General features: G+C 43.4%; 1 protein-coding gene across 1 annotated transcript; it reads left to right on the top strand.

The window, feature by feature from the left end:
* Positions 1-553: 553 nt before the first annotated feature.
* Positions 554-16,833, top strand: mss51 (MSS51 mitochondrial translational activator). Its single transcript, XM_080517461.1, has 14 exons — positions 554-806; positions 3,509-3,686; positions 3,781-3,930; positions 6,263-6,387; positions 6,702-7,265; positions 10,327-10,420; positions 10,972-11,193; positions 13,380-13,438; positions 13,685-13,861; positions 14,849-14,996; positions 15,091-15,215; positions 15,302-15,865; positions 15,989-16,082; positions 16,456-16,833. Exons 2-14 carry the CDS (start codon positions 3,529-3,531, stop codon positions 16,658-16,660), a joined length of 2,685 nt encoding a protein of 894 aa, XP_080373587.1. The 5' UTR covers positions 554-806; positions 3,509-3,528; the 3' UTR covers positions 16,661-16,833.

Below are 16,833 nucleotides of genomic sequence, written 5' to 3'. Positions count from 1 at the left end.
AAAACAAAACAAATAGCAAAACAAAAGTATTATACAGTTGACCATCAAGATAAATATCCAGAAAATCCAAAGACTTGAGATTAGGCAAGGTCAATTTAAAACAAAATGAAACAGTCCTAATGATTCCTATTTTGAAAAGTAATTGTGAAAAATATTTTTTCTAAAAACTACAGAGAAGTTGCTAATAAACCATTTGAAAGCTCTACTCTGGGTTTTTCCCCCACTAGTTTACTGCTGTCCATCATGAATGTCTCTTTGCTGTCCAGTTCTTGGCCTGTGATTTGTGTCCCCTCTCATGACACGAGTATCTTTTTGCAGGCTGCTTTATTTTTCAGAGCACCTCTCTGGCGTCTGCACTTTTTCTGGAATACAAAACTCTGACCCCACCACCCACCCCCCACCCCCTTCCCCTGCAAGCTCCTGATGACAGTCTCCACCTCTTCTTCCAAAAACCTCCACTTAACCCTCCCTTCACCCTACCCTGCCAATTCCTCTACTAAAAGAGTACCCAGGCTGTGCTCTCCACTCCTCTTTTTCATGTGTTCCCACCTTCTTTAGGGGCAAACGCCTTCCCCTCCCTCCCCATCCTGTCACGCTCCCTCTCCCACTGAGTGGGCTCCCCTCTTAACCTCAGATTGCAGGGCCACTCTCTGAGGTGGTAAGGGTTACACATGCGTCGAGCCTAAAAGTGGCAGGACTCCATGAACGAGGTGGTTTCATCCAGCACAAGGAGCCGTCAGTCATTCTCTTTGTCAAGAAACCGAGAAAATCATCTCGAAGTGACCCGGCTCATCTGAAAGCGAAAGGTAATGACCACCGAATTATCTCTCCACCCATCTCAGCGTTTGGACATACCTCAGGCTGCTCGAGTTAGATGTGCATGGCCGGGCAGGCTGCAAATGTGGCAATGCTGTGGGTAGTTAGTCAGTCGAGGGTGTTGGGGGTTATCGTCTGGACAGGTGAAGGAAGAAAAGTGAAAACCTGCCGTCCCAAGGGAAATCTGTTCATTTCCAGCTCCCTGCTTCCCTCGGTGCTCTGTAGATACCGAAGAACTAATTAGATATAAGCCTTTCAATTTAGTCTGCACACATGATAAGGATAAATCACTCCCAAGCAACACTTGGTATGAAATTGAAAAGATACAGAGTTCCCAAAAGGGGAAGAAAACTTGTTTTTTTCCCCCCTCAACATTACACTGGAAAAGAAGCCCTGTGAGCACTGAAGAGTGTCTCAGGGTGATAAAGTGAACCATTTATTGAGTTAGAGTTTCATTGCATCAAGTTGCATGAAGGTTTGTGGATTGATTTCTTAAAGCCGGGGAAAGTACAGTTCTACTTCGCAGGGAAGTATCTGTGTTTCCCTGCAAAAAAAAAAAACCCCAGCCCGAGGCACATACAGAAACCTGCATGAATTATTTCAGACTTGAAGAAGTTAATGGTAGTATGTTGACTGCGCCGTCGTTTCTAAAGAAAGACCGGAGGAGGTGTGTGACTGGCAGAGATGTGTGCGCCACCGCCACCACTGGATGATCACTTTTCTCCAGCCCTTATTTTCACACATGCAAGGCCAAGTGAGTAAATCATGTGAGATGCAAACCGGGAGGGGGTGGCTTTGGATGGTTGGGTAAGGGAGGATTTCAGTCAAGGGCAGGGGCACAATGAACACACCTACAAGAACATGCCTGATGGAGCCTCCGCTTGTCTGAGATTTGTGTGATCTGCATGTCATGGGACTTTCTGTCATCGGGGCCAGAGAGTCCACTGGAGACCGGAGGGGGGGGGGGGGGGGGGAGGGGAGGGGAGTATTTTCAAGCCTGGAAATCAGTCCTGGCTTTTAGTCTTAAAGTATTCTTCAAATGCACACACTGTGTCCCAGTCAGGGCAGTGTTGTCTTTCACTTTTAGAATGTAAAGACCCTGAAAATGTCACATTTTACAGACCAGCCTATCTTTATACACATCTTCAATAACCGCCTGGACGTGCAGTAACTGGTTGTGAATGCCTGTCATAGGTCAAGAATAATTCAAACTGGACTCGTCTAAAAGCAGCCCTATGTTGTTGTTGTGGGGTTTTTGTTTTTTTCTTTTCTTCATTGGATGCCTTGCTCCAAAGAACTCTTGTTAAACTGGATGTCCTTCCCACGGTGGCGCACCGTCATCAGCCCTGCTTCTTCTCATTTGTCAGTCTGAGCTGGTCCACGCCACCGACCGACTCTGCTCTGCGTCTGTCAGCACATAGAACACAACCCAACTGATTTGACCGATTTGGTGATTGAGAGTGTTGAAGGGGCCTAAAAGGAATCTGACTGCTGTTTTGGGGATCCTGTTTCCGGGTTGAGTTTGAGTGGCAGATCTTTTCTGGATGATTTAGTTTGCTCGAGAGCGCTCACAAGTGTTGGGTCAGCACAGGGAGACTTTACAGAGCGCACAAAGCACAAGAGCTCATAATCCCTAAATCCTTGGATTGATTTGCATGTGGTCCAAACACTGGACTAATAAGGGGGCATCAGCATTAAGGAATAATAAGCAACTTTCAGTAGTCACCGTTAAGAAAAGCCCACACAACATAACACGCTATCTTTCACAATAGCCAACGTGCATCATACAGACAAACAATTATCACTTACTATATCGATTAATCAATCAATAAATACCTCAAGGTTTTTATTACTCGCAATAATTATAGACATAAATGATGGTTACAGAAATATTAGGACACAGGCAACTTTAGAAAAGTAGACGAAAATGAACGTTTCCTGTTTTATCCACTCCGACACACTTCCACTGATGCACAGGCAGTGAAATGGACCAAACCATTGTGAGGCAGATGGGGGTGTTTGATTTCTCTCTTAAGTTTGGGAACATTTAATCATATTTATACGATTATGACGTTTTTCCTTTAGGTTTTGTGAGTGTTTTCTTCACTCTTATCATAATAACTGAAAGGTTAGCAGCATTTTTAAGAATTCAATTGAGATTACGGTAAAGAAAATAGGAAGGTTCTTCGATCTAATGGATTGTGATTATAATCTCAGGTGTTGTATTTGTACTGAAGCGATTAAAATCATGAAAAACAAAACAAAAAAAAACAAATAATAAACCATTTCAGTACCTTTCCAATACTTTTTAAAATGCATTGACAATTAGTTCAATCAGATTATAGAGAACATTGTGTATTGCATGTTGACACGGAGCTGTGATCCTATCTGAAACATTCTTAGCTTATGTTTACATACATCATCTCCGTGATGTTGCAGCTTCTTGCAGTACACCTGTACATCAGCTTCTGATGGTCAAAGTGAACATATAAACATCCATATTTCCTTTAATCTAACAATAGTGCGGTAGCACCAAGCTGATATGTGTGTTAAAGGTACGCGCGAGTGATTTTGGGTCAATCGAGCAGCTTTCCAACAGATATTATTGGATATTGCACCATGTGATACAGTATATGTGATCAACACAGTAATGTGTTATTCATATTTTAATATGTATTAATTTCTCTCCCAGTAACAGGTCTGAGTGATAACATGGCATCCCAGATCCCAGCACTCCCCCAGTCCTTCGCCCCGGGGATGGACAGCGTCTTTTCCGACCAGTCGGGTTTCCACTCTCTGGACTCTAACGTACCTGGCCTCTCTCAGGTGATCCTCAACAAGCTCAACATGAAGGACTACGGAGAATACAGGTTAAAACTGCTTGTAAACTATACAGAAAACCCAATGTTGACTGTTTTCTGTTAGTTCGGTTAAAGTTACCGTTGCGTGTCTTATTCTAACCAGGTCGGCCGTGGAGGGAAAGGTTCAAGGAATCTCATTCCGTAGCTACAAGGAGATGTTCCAGAAGATGGAGGAGACCTTCAAGTTCTGCACCGGCTGCAACAAACTCCCCAACCAGCTGGGCGAGGGCCGGAGCCTGAAACGCTGCGTGAAGTGAGTGCGAAGCCACAAGCGAAGAGCGATGCTCCACAGCGGAGTGTCGGGTCTGTTGAGAATAAATCACGGCATTCTGGCATTAACGCCGATTAGCATTAATCATTGTTGACAGTCGGATTATTTTAGGAAAGTAAACCTCCACTGTTGTCCGCTCGGATCTGTCATCACATCGGCACAGTATTGGTTTGATGTGGTTGTCCAATGGCCGTCACGTGTGAAGCATTACCAGTTGCCATTGTATCAGCAGCGGAATGATAAGCCAGCGAAGTGCGGCCGGCACTACAGAGGTGGCCGATGGCCAATGGCAAATATAGCTGAGTCCCCTGACTGTGCTCCATCTCTCCGTGACTCTGCAGCTTATTAAATACAGTTTAAGAAACTCCACAATGTGACAGCGTCACCGTGTTGAAAAAAACCCCCAAAGAGGAAAACAGAAGCAGTTGCATTTTCTTGTGCGTGAGATACTCTTGGGGCGTCTCAGTGTCCGTCTTCTTGTTTCCTTTTGTATGGACGGTTCTCGGACGTTCACACACACGTTGTTGCCGGTGCACTTCTCTTGAAATTCTCAGCTGCCAGAGACTCTCTGGCTGCACTCGCTAGAAGCGGCAGCAGCCATTTACTCGGACAGAAAACAGAACTGCTGAAAAGCAAAACCCTCAAGACCTTTAACATCAACGTTACGGCCAACAATAAAACAGAGCCTGCTGCCGTCTTTTTTTTTTTTTTTTTTTTTTGCTGAATCAGTACCTCCTTAATTCTTATTAACTTCTAGTCAGCCTTGTTTATTATTAAAGCAAAAATATCTCTCGGGCTTCAACTTTGAAGGACTCTGTTTTCTCACCTTGTTTTAACTCACCATGTCCACTTTTAAGCCTCTTCTGTAGGATTAGTTCGCACAAAGTGCTTCATGATGGACACACTGGCTCATGAATTATTTTATGTAAATCTGGGTACCTCGAAGGCTACGAATGATTGAGTGGTAAAGTATTACGTTCTCCTATTGCACCTGACTGTCAGAACTTTAATCCAGCACAGCCCCTCATCAACAAAACTGTGTGACAACACAAAAGGCCCCACATCCACACGCAGAGGTGCAATCGGTAATAAATGCCAGGCTCTGCCGACTGCAGCAGATATTTAAAACAGGACAGAATTCATTATCGGGTCACCGGATTGCCACCAAATGCGAAGGTCAACGATCGAGATTAACGTTAGGTGCTATTTATGTCCTGGCACAAACAAGACATTCCAGCTGGTCTATTAAAAAAAAAAAAAAAGAAGCTGTCTGGACTATATGTTGCAAGCAGTAAACCCCCAAATGCACTTTCAGTATTTGGAGATTTGACACCACCTTGCTTAGCAATAGGAAATACGTGAGGAGGGAAACATCTTAACAGAATTCACATAATAAAACATGATACTCCAGCACCTCCAGCTGAAGAAGATGAAAAGTCCAAAGCAAATAGCACGCATGCATGTCGCATGTTGTGGAGCCACTTCAGCCTTGAGCGCCAACGAATTGAAAGCTTTATTAATGGGTTTGTTTGGTGACAACTGCACTGCTACAGGGTTCAACTCAGACTGCAGGATGACAAAACCTCACATTTTTCAATGCAGTGATCATCAAAATGAAGCAAATATTCTTTGTGTAGTTCAATCGTGTGAGAATCAAAACTGCTAAACGTCAACTCAGATTGCGGAATATTTTAAATACTAAAACTAAATACAAGCATGAACCTACGTGGTCACTGTCAATATTTTCAGGTTCCTCTAAAATGAACCATGATCACATTTGAATGATTACATGAAACATCACCTTGATTTTGCAGGACACGCGTGTCATGTGGCGACTGAAAGCTTTTTGAATACATCTAGTGACAGCTTGAGTTCATTAAGAGATTATTTTAACTATCAGTTGTGAAACAGGCTGTATTTTTTGTCGATTTAACTCCTTTCGAAAGATTTTTATTGGACATAAATAACCTTTAGTTGAGTTTGAGTCACAGTTTGAGTCAAAAATGCAAAAAGAAAACAAGTGTTCTTGTAATATTATTTAACAACACCTAAGTGCTGAAAGTCTCCATTTCTAAATACGTATATAAATGATGAATGTCCATATTTATGATACAAATGAAACAACTTCTTGAGATGTGGGTCACCAGCGTGCAGGCTGGCACAGTCAAAGGCAAATCTGAGCTCCTTTATTGGGTTCATAAATCAGTGAGGCGATATCTTTTCTACCTGCAGCCCAATTCTGATTAAATTGAACCGTGTGACCCCCGGCTTGCATGCGTTTGACTCTTTCCCTCCCCTGCTGTTTTTTTGACAGGTGTTTGAATGTGTATTATTGCACGAAAGACTGTCAGAAACAGGACTGGCCTCAGCACAAAAAGTTCTGCAAATCGCTGCGGCTGGTTGCCATCGACAGACTCGTGGAGTGGCTGATGTTCACTGGTGAGAAATGCAAACGATGTTGGAATTAAAATTTGCCTTGATAGCAGTTTAAGTTAACAAGGCAGACAAATCCCTGTAATTAAAAGTCATATTTTAAAGTTCAGCTGAAAATGAAATGCCTGGAAGGCAGAATGTGACCAAAAAAAGAAAGTGGTGATGCTGTATTGGTCTGTTTGTAGAATTTTAATTAGACTTTTTTTTTTTTAATCTCCTGCTTTTTTTAAGCGAGATGTGAACCCCCCAATGAGACGGAAGTCTTTGTATACTCAAGCGGGTCACATAAATGGTCGTCGTGTGTTTTCCTACCTGCGCAGGAGATCTTCCATTCTCTACTGAGAAATGGGTCAAGTCAGCTGCTGAGGTCAAGAGCTGGGACGACTGGATTCCCATGCAGGGCGACCTCACGCCGCGTCTGGATGCCATCCTGTCTGGTGCCAGCATGACCAACCTTTGGAAAAATGCCTCCAGGCCAAGGCCGGATGACGATGACCTTCGGCAGTCGTTGTGGCGGATTCAGAGCGAGTTTCTTTCACGGGCTCTCACGGTCGGGATGGCTGTGCGGCACTTCGGCCTTGACCCACACGCAAAGCCTCTCACCATCCACCTGGCGGGAACGTCCCACAACGAGACGATGGGAGCCAGGCTGACGGACTACGATGAGCTGACCAGCATGTTTCCTGGACACCAGGGCATTGAGGTGGTGATGGTGGGACCGGAGGTGGTGCACGGCCCCATCATGAGACCGCCTCTCACCGCTTTTGGCCCCAGGCAGCAAGTTTACATCAGCGCCTGCAAAGATCTGTACCACCAGTTCTGGGAGGACGTGGTGGAGAAAGACAAGGCAGCCAGGCCAGACCTGGTGATCGGATTCCATCCTGGTATGTGAGGAAAAAAAAAAGAAACACTACCTGCCAAATGTGAACATAAAATCTTGATTGAGGCCCGAACTTCAAATGCTTTTAAATCAAGCGGCAGAGAACATAATAATAATGATCACCGCGGCTATGAATAGAAACAGCTTAGCTGAAGTAGTCAGCTGTCTGAAAGAACCAGTGACTTGTCGACAATCACCTCTTCCAGAGAACAGTAAAAGTAGGAGACGTGTAACTCACTGGATCTGGCCTATTCATTAGCGGCGGACTTTTATTGGAGATTTGGGTGATTAATGGAAGCAGCTGGGAAGGAGTTTGGCTCGAGACTGCTGGACTCAGCATCACGTCACTAAGCTGCCCTTTTGAAAAGGGAGACTCAGCCACTCACTCTGAATTATGTGCAAAAATCATTGATTTGAGGCTTAAACCGCTCTGATCTAAGAAAACACTACAGCACGACGGCCGTCTGAAAGCACTGTGGTATTTTAGACTCAAGGTCTCGACATCTTTTTTGTCCACTTTCACAACCACCTCATCAAAAGTGGCGCTGTAAACCGACACCCTCATACACACTGTGTTCCCCAACTATTTAACCTGCAAATCAGAGCTAAAACCCCTGAACCGAATGTCCCCGCAACCCTTGGCTGAGTTATCGCTGCAGGCTTCACTGGAGCTAAATATACAGGAATCAGTCATCCTGCGAGTAAACTGTCTGAGAGCCCGTCTGCATTTCAAACTCAGAACCTGACTTAGTGCTGCTTTATGACCCCGTTTTGGCAATATTGCATTAAAGTGTCTGACAAAAGGCATAATAAAAAAATAAAAAAGTAGGTGTTTGTAAAAGTCACAAGTGAAGGAAAATGACAACGGATAGGATAATCTTTTATTAGTGTTGTCCATTACAAAAAAAAATTATATTCATTGCTCTGTAGTGTGCTAGTGTGTAGTTTCACATCAGGGAACACATTTAATCTATTAGCATTACCACCGCTGTTACCCACCACATGGTTGAAGTCCGCACTTGCGCCAGGAAGCTGCTGCCGCCATTAACAGTCAGACTGCGGCCTCTCTTTGTCACCTTATCTCCTGGAGGTCTAAAACCTCTGAACACTTAACTCCCCGTTAAATTTTTTATCGCAATGAGAAGCGTAACCTCAGGGATGTTCATATCACGACATGCATGATTAAAATCCAAATCCATTTTCCCTCTAGTTTGAGTTCCCCCGGAAAAAAAAAAAAACACGAAAGAAAAGGGACAGGCGGTGGATGACATGATACCATCTGTGTGCCAGTATCACGGGCCGAACATTGCTCTGCCTCTGTGGTATAATCCGAGAACCTCTGCAACACCCACAGAGCTGGTATAAACACCAGTGTGTGTCCATAAATCTCACCTGGAGCTGCTATATTAAAATCTAATCTATGTTTACATCCCTATCTTTTAGAAATCATTAACGTGAGACGAGATTAAACCAAACAGGAGAGTTCAGTTTGGCCTCACTCAGCCGCTCTTCAGTCGAGTGGATTTTAGGTCTTTGCTCCCATGGTGGCTTGAACCTCAGTAATCTGGCTGAAGGGCAAACTTTTCACCGTTCCGCTGCTCAGAAAGCTTTACGCTCCAACAGCTCAGTGTCGGCATTGGGGAAAGTGACATCTGTCAGTTAATATGCCGCGGGATTATGTGCCCAACCCGTCTTAAATATAGCCGGACCGCTGCTGCAAATTGTTTGTGTGACTTAGCGAGAATGTCATACATTTTCAGCTGGTTTAGTGTGAACAAGCTGAAAGTTCAGCCGAAGTTCTCCGGCGCTTAGCTCGCATCGTCACGTCCATCGACAATTAGGCATCGCCTCGGAGGAATTGTGTTCGAGCTGAGAAAAGAAAGGCGAGGCCAGCTGGAGACTAATCAAGCGTAATCTGTTCCATCTTCACCTCACCGAAGGGGGAAACAGCCTTTACATTTCCTCCCGTCAACTTCTGCAGACCGAATGGAGACGATGCGGAGGCGGATCAAGAGCTTTGGGATGTCAGCGTCACTCAGCTGGACCCGTTTCCTGAGTGGTGCATTTAGCAGCGTGTTTCAAACAGGAAGGTGGTGCAAAGCAAAACAGGGAGCATATTTTAAAGTTGTTCTCAATCTAATGGCGAGGTTCTGCTTAATTAGACTCTTAGATATGATGGAACACCAACCAAAGCTAGAATAAACACCTATAGTGACCTCTAGTGGCTGTGATGTTTATGATCAGAGCATTTGAGGGAGGAAATGATGGGATGAAGGCTGGTTTTGTTGAGAGTTAGCCTATCAATATTTAGTTTATTCTTCATGTAGCCTATTATAAAGGTGGTTATTTAATTGAAATTATGATTAATTTCCAGAGCATATTAACCAAACATCACTGTGTCACGGCATCCCCAACTTATAACATACACATATGAACATACACGTTCATAACATACAAAATGTTTTATTATCAACAAAGCACCAAATACGCATAAATGTTCTTTAAATAATTATCTTTTTGTTAATCTCACTGGGACCACCTATTTTGAGTTGATTTTCTGTGATTATACACACCCAAATGCCAAGGCTGGAGAACCAGACGGACAATATTTTGTGATATTATTTGCTGGATTATCACAAATGGAATGAGCACAAGAGGCCCTACATTGGAGGTTTATTGGACCTTCAGAAATGGACAAAAAATTAGGAAATGCTTAATTACCGATTTGCCTTTTACACAGTATCGTTGCTTATTGCTTCAGAGGTTGGATTTTAAAAAAATCATAAAATAAACATAAGTTTTGAATTAACAACAAAGTTTAATATGCATATAGTGAAAAATATGAATATGCGATTACTGGGTTAGCAAAAATACAATACAAACCATATCTCTATATATACATACACACGCACACACACACACAAGGTGACAATGTTGTGTTTCTCGAATTTTCACACAAAGAAGCAAATATCTGTGCTTGATCGATGAACGTGACTAAAACTGAATGTCCATATCAGTTCACCATATCACTGACATGCATTCATCTATATTTGTTTTCATCCCAGGGTTTCACGCGAACCAGGGTCTTGTTGAAGGTTGGCTGCCGACTCTTCTGCTGCTCAGAGACTATAACATCCCGTCCTTCTTCACCATGTACAAGTGAGCTCAAACTCCTTCTTTTGCAATGTTGCATAAATATTTGAGCCTTCATCGCCTTACCTTATCTGCAAACTCCTCCAGAAAGCAGGTGTCCGAACGGATAAATACAGAACACACCCCTCAGCAGGAAAGTCTTGTTTACTCACACGAGGCATTCGGTCTAGCTGCTCCTCACCTTGCTGACCTCACCACTGCAGTCATCCATCACAGCACAGTTATTGTTGCCCAAAACCCGAATCACACTCCTTCCCGCCTCCTCCTCCCCTTCTCCACACTCCTTCCTTCTTGGTGGCAAATGCCAGTTCCCTGTGTGCACGGAGGCGATGATGAAGTGAAGATTTGTATCCTCCACCGCAGGCACTTTCAACACACTCCCCCTGCAGAGTGTAACCTGATCAAACTTACAAGTGGCCGATCATGTGCGTCTCCTCTGTGGATGCCGTCCTCTTCTCAGTGTCTCCGCAGGGGTGTTCAGTTCCCTGTCGGCTCCCTCGTGAGGATAATCACACACAAGGCAGCAGATTAATTGATTTCTTCACTTGTCTCTGCAGTGAGATGGAGCTCAAACACTCGCTGCAGATCCTGCAGGAACTGGAGGTGCACATCAGGGACAGCGGGTCCAATCCATTCTCCTCGCAGAAACCCGAGCAGGTCCAGGCCTGTCCGAACAAACCTCCGGTCTACTGCAACTCTCACTACATTCGTTTCCAGGGACTGCTGCCCTGTGAAGACTTTGAGTCTTCACAGGTGCCGACTGTTAACAGCTCATCATAGCACATGTTGGACATTCAGAGCTTGTTTGTGTTTAGGATGTGTCTTTCTAAATAAGCCTCTTAAAGCCTCGGTGACATAAATGCTGCATTGCTGCTGCATGAATATGGACCCTGAAGCCTTCTCTTGTGTTTTGTATAGCTTTTAAAAAATAAAAAAACACATTCACAGCTTCATGGTTATATTTAACAATGTCCTTTCAATTTGATTTGATTTAACGGGGGGTTAATGAGGCAGAGCGCCACAGTCACTCAGCGCTCATTTTCTGGGATGATGGCACCAGCTTGCTGGCATCAGTTGAAGCCCCTCGATGCCTCAAGGTGACAGGCTTGTTGAGTATAAAGGGCCTTTGTTGTGCAGCCATGATGATATCAAAACGTGTCCATTTGGTAGCTTCCTGTGAGTTGTTCTGCATCTACATCAATGTCCAGTTTCCAGTCGCTGCATGAAGCATACTAATGCAACAGGTGCTCTGACATTTAACCGAGCCATATTTTAAAGTGCACCCAAGCACACACAAGGAGAATGTGCAAATTCCAATGATTGGAGAATATGAACCACGACACCATGGTGCCGCCTGAAGACAAGGCTCAGAAGAACAAGTTTTCTCCCATACTAAGTGAAAGGCTCCCGCATCATGTGGCAATTGTTTGACAGATAAGAGTTATTTAGTAATGCCTCACCACACAATGCAATCCTGAAAAACAGCGTGAGCCACTGTGTTAAGAATTCCCACGAGATAAGTCATTGCCTGTCTGACACATTCGTAACAAAGGATGAATAGTGCTTATTGCTGCAGGAAATGTAAATACAAGACAGTATTATATTACGAGACGTGGGGAAATTGAAAGATTTTATGTTTTTAGATGCAGTGCAGCTTGCACTTTATGACCATTAAATCTGCTGTAAATAATATAAGTAGTTTTTGTTGTTGTCAAAGCATAGAATGGCTTGCTTATACTAATAAAAAAAAACAATAATAAAACCTCCTGAATATTAAAGAGTATGCAAAGATTGCAGTGTTACCGCAGTAATCTCTAGAGATGGATAAAAGATACTTTCAACAAAACGGGAATGCTCTGAATTAATTAATTGTAGTATTCCCTGATTACCACCCTCCATGTTTCAGATCCTGTTAAACTAGATCGGCGGTTTGCAACCTGTGGTGCTGGAGCCACACATGGCTCTTTAGCCCCACTGTAGTGGCTCCATGAAGCTGTCAGTAAATCTCATGTTTAAATACTAGATAGCTACTATCTTCATTTTATTTGTACATTGTACTATTTCCCTTAAATGATTTTTATCTTCTGGGTAAAAAAAAAAAGGCAGAGCAACCAAACTGTCTAAACTTACATCAACATAAGCTTTCATGAATACGAATTTATTAATTTTTGAAGATGCTGAAAGGCCTTAAATTAGTATATTAAAGGAAAAATACTATTTTTAAATTCCAAAAAGGCCATAATACCTAAAACAACTAAACAATGAGGCAAATTACTAAAACAACATAATGAAATGACATTGGTAATGGAAAAGATACAGATGTAGGTCAAATTGACTAATTTATCAAATGTTTTGATGAAAACGGAGAGGGTCAGATATATGAATGTAAAATCCGTCATGAGTGCTCATTTGGATCTGGTGACTGGCCGAGAACTCCACAACAAAAGATTCAGATAATAGTATAAACCAGCCTTTCAGTGGTCTCTCTTAAACTGACTGTTGCAGGAATGTCAATTATAAAGACAAATGTCCACCATAAAGACAGAAAATGTTCACAGGATGAAGCAGCAACTTCTGCTTTGTGTCTATTAAATCGCCTACAAAGCATCACAGAGACGTTATTTACCGAGGTCGCTTCTTTACATTTTAATAAACTCTGTTGGGAATAATCTTCTGTAGTTTTCTATTAGGAGCCTCAACAGTGCGACACAGACCTCTTGTGGATTAAAGTAGGAAATGCAAGCAACATATTACAAAATGACCTGTGTTTAATATATACTGTATGTCAAAGAAAGATGTCGAGATGGATTGTTTAGAAACAAACTGGGAGGGCTGGATGTGTGTTGTACACTTGTGTTGCACCCTCAGAGTGAACCACAAGGAACACGTCCATCTTTGCTTTGCAAATTCGACATTCAAAACATCCCAAGTCTAATAGAAGCATACATTTCTTTTTCATCTCCAGCCGATCACACTCTTTGTCCAGAGGCTCTCTTAAAAACAACAGAACTAATTACAAAACAGGTAAAGGGAAGAACTTCTTCATCCACAGGGACTTCTGTTTGTAACAAATGTAATAACATATGAATACTCTGAAAATACTGAATCAATAGGGAATATTAATGTATTAACACATCTGTATTCACCACAGACAGTCTTCTTCCTGCTATCATTTAAACAAATGCAACAATCGACATGTTTTAATAAATCATTTCTGCACAACGTCCAAAATCGACACGTCGTTCTCCGTGTGGTGCACGTCTTGTGAAGTCGGGAACATTCTTGATCTGTCAGACGCTTCTGGAAGCGAGCGTCCAGGTGCTATATCTGTCCCGGCAGCCCCCCAGCAGGCCGCTCACATGTCAGACCAGGAGCAGAAGAGGGAGAGAGCAGCCGCTGAACCAGGCCTGACTCACTCGCACAACTTCACATGGCTGAAACCGAGAGGTAGGCGGAATGTGTTTTGCCTCATTTAATTGGGAGTTTGTTTACAATTTTGGAACACATTTCTGAATGTAGCAGCTGACCTTCCCGTGATATGAGAATTTAAAAACCCAAAACAAAACCAAAAAAAAAGACAACCTACAAAAACGACAGGAGGAGCCAGGCACGGCAGCAGAGCGTGACGGAATGACGTTTGACCTGCACGTGCCAACCAATCAGTGTTTCCCTCGTTTTCGTCTATGGATCCTCTGTTCTGATCTCTTTGTTTGACTTGTTTCAACTATAAGCTTCAAGCAGCTCCTTGTTTTAAACACTTCACCCTTCACACAGCAGCACACGCCGACGTCTAATAATAGAAGCTCACGGCCTTCAAGGACCTGGCAGTTGAACACAGTTTGAACAAACGAGCACATTTAAATGATCAAAACGTGACACTCTATTTCTTATACTGCAACATCAATGCACATGAAGGTGCTTTACAACAGGGTGACAAGTGTTTAACATGTATTTCTTGATGTTATGGGGTTATTGAGCAGGCTGGTAAATGTCTGCCAGTTTGGTTGTGACTTCAGTCAGTAGCTGCATTTACATGATGTCATTTTATGTCAGTCTGACTAGAGTAGCATTAAAAAAAAAAAAATCTGAAATCATAATGACTGTTCAATATTGCAATAATACATAGGAAGCATTTTGAACATAAAAGCTATATTTTTTTGCAGGTTTTGTGCAGTTTACTTATCAATCAAGTGTGTAGTGGATGTTATGATTTGCAATAAATTCAAGAACTTTAGTAGCTGTGACGAGGCTTTGATATGAATATTGTGCATGTTTATATTGGAATAATGAATAATTCAATGAGAGTTTTAAAATATCTTACAGTCGGAGCACTGCACTAGAATTGCAGCTCATTCCAAATATTGAATAATCAACAATTGCTTAATTTTTTTAATTGTATGAATTTCCGTCCACTCCTTTTTGTTCTTTTCAGAGCTGTTCCTGACATGAAGGCCAAACCTTTGGCCTTCAAGTCCCCAAAAGAGATGTTCGAGAAGATGGAGGAGTCTTTTAAAATGTGTGCACGCTGTGAGAAGTGGCCGAATCAGCTCCCAAACCAACAGAGCCTGAAGCGTTGTGCCAGGTGAAAACAAAAAGGAAAATAAACAGATTTCAAATAATGTCATATGCCAAAATACTTGGACATCAAAGTTGTTAATCGCATTCTCTTTTCCTAGATGTTTAAACGTTTACTACTGCAGCAAGGACTGTCAGAAGGCTGACTGGCCCAGACACAAGAGGTTCTGCTCACATCTTCGGCTCGCCGCCGTCGACAGGGTCGTGGAATGGCTCATTTTCAAAGGTAAAATGTGGACCGGACAAACTCCACACAGACCGCTAAAGTCAGTGACGCTGACACTTATATTCTTCTTTTGGGTCCATCGATAGGAGACCTTCCATTCCCCACGGGGAAATGGTCGTTGCCCCAGTCGGAGGTTAAAGGTTGGGATGAGTGGCTCGCCATGCAGGGAGATCTGACGGCCAAACTGGATCCCATTCTCAACGGAGCGAACATGAAAGACTTGTGGGCCGACGCCGGGCGGCCTCGGCCCGGCGCCGACGACCTGCGGCAGTCACTGTGGAGAGTTTGCAGCGAGTTCTTCTCCCGGCCGCTCACAGTGGCGTGGGGGATGCGGCTGTTTGGTCTGGACCCCTTGTCCAAACCCCTCACCGTCCACCTGGTGGGGGCCGGCCAGAGTGAGACGCTGGCGGCCAGGCTGACGGACTACGACGAGCTGAACAACATGTTCCCCGGACACCAGGGCATCGAGGTAGTCATGGTGGGACCGGAGCTGGTGAACGGCCCCATTGTGAGGCCCCCGCTCAGAGCTTTTGGCCCCAGGCAGAGGGTCTTCATCAGCGCCTACAGGGGCCTCTACCACCAGTTCTGGGAGGAGCTGGTGGAGAAAGAAGAAGCCGCAAAGCCAGACCTCGTGATTGGATTTCACCCTGGTGAGAGCATCACGTTCCGTGGCACAAAAATATGACAGCAAATGATATTATCACATTTTTTTGTGTGTGTTGTGTTCATATTGAATTATTGATTTTGGCATTTCTCCAAACCTTGTGTGAAAGGGTTCGATGCGAGTCAAGGCCTGGGCGAGGGCTGGCTTCCAACACTGCTGCTCCTCAGGGATTATGAGATCCCTTCTCTTTTCACGGCTCTCAAGTGAGTGTTTGAGCCATGTTCTCTAAATGTGAATATACAGTGTAACTAAATACGGAGGGGGGGGGGACTTCATGTGTTTGAATGTGATTTTGGTGAAGATATTTTATATTAATATTCAACGTAATCAGTTATTAGTTGCATTCAAAACTGTAGAAATTAGGTTGTATGGGAATCTGTTAACATAAAGACGTTTTGAGGCTCAAAGTATTTACATGGTGGCACTGATGCTTGTTTGTAATTCAACAAGTCCTTTGGGGGGAAAAAAATACTTTTTTTGCCAGAGAGCTTCCCCTCTATGTTTTATACTGCTGTATATGTTATGTGTGCATGTATTGGCTGAACTGAAGAACGGCTTCTTGTTTTCCACCTGCAGTGAGCCGGAGATGACCTATTCCCTGCAAATCCTGCTGGAGTTGGAGATGGACATGAAGGGAAGTGGAGTCAATCCGTTCGCCTCGCTGAAGCCAGAGGTGGTGGGCTCTTCCTCGAACAAACCTCCCGTCTACTGCAACTCCCACTACTTCTGTTTTCAGGGGCTGCTGGAGTCTGTGGAGTTTGAGGAGCCAGAGGAGGGCTGACGTAAGACATGTGACTCCGAAACTGTTTTTTTAAGACTATTTGTCAGTTTTTTCTTAATCCTCATAAAACTGTGAGTTGTTTTTTTTAAGCTGTCTGTCATTAGAATGGAATCACCATCGGTGTACTTGCATGTCATGTGTGAGCTTGTGATATTTGCATTCTCTTATCTCAA

Source organism: Blennius ocellaris, assembly GCF_963422515.1.
Source record: "Blennius ocellaris genome assembly, chromosome: 21".
Lineage (NCBI taxonomy): Eukaryota > Metazoa > Chordata > Actinopteri > Blenniiformes > Blenniidae > Blennius > Blennius ocellaris.
Note: the sequence above shows the minus strand (reverse complement) of the source record. Positions and strands in the feature narration are given on the sequence as shown.

Bases quoted from the DNA above. Each gene is read 5' to 3' on its own strand.
- mss51 (XM_080517461.1), top strand. From the start codon at position 3,529: ATGGCATCCCAGATCCCAGCACTCCCCCAGTCCTTCGCCCCGGGGATG. The intron at 13,862-14,848 runs GTAGGCGGAATG...TTCTTTTCAGAG, and splicing joins CACATGGCTGAAACCGAGAG to CTGTTCCTGACATGAAGGCC. The intron at 14,997-15,090 runs GTGAAAACAAAA...CTCTTTTCCTAG, and splicing joins AGCCTGAAGCGTTGTGCCAG to ATGTTTAAACGTTTACTACT.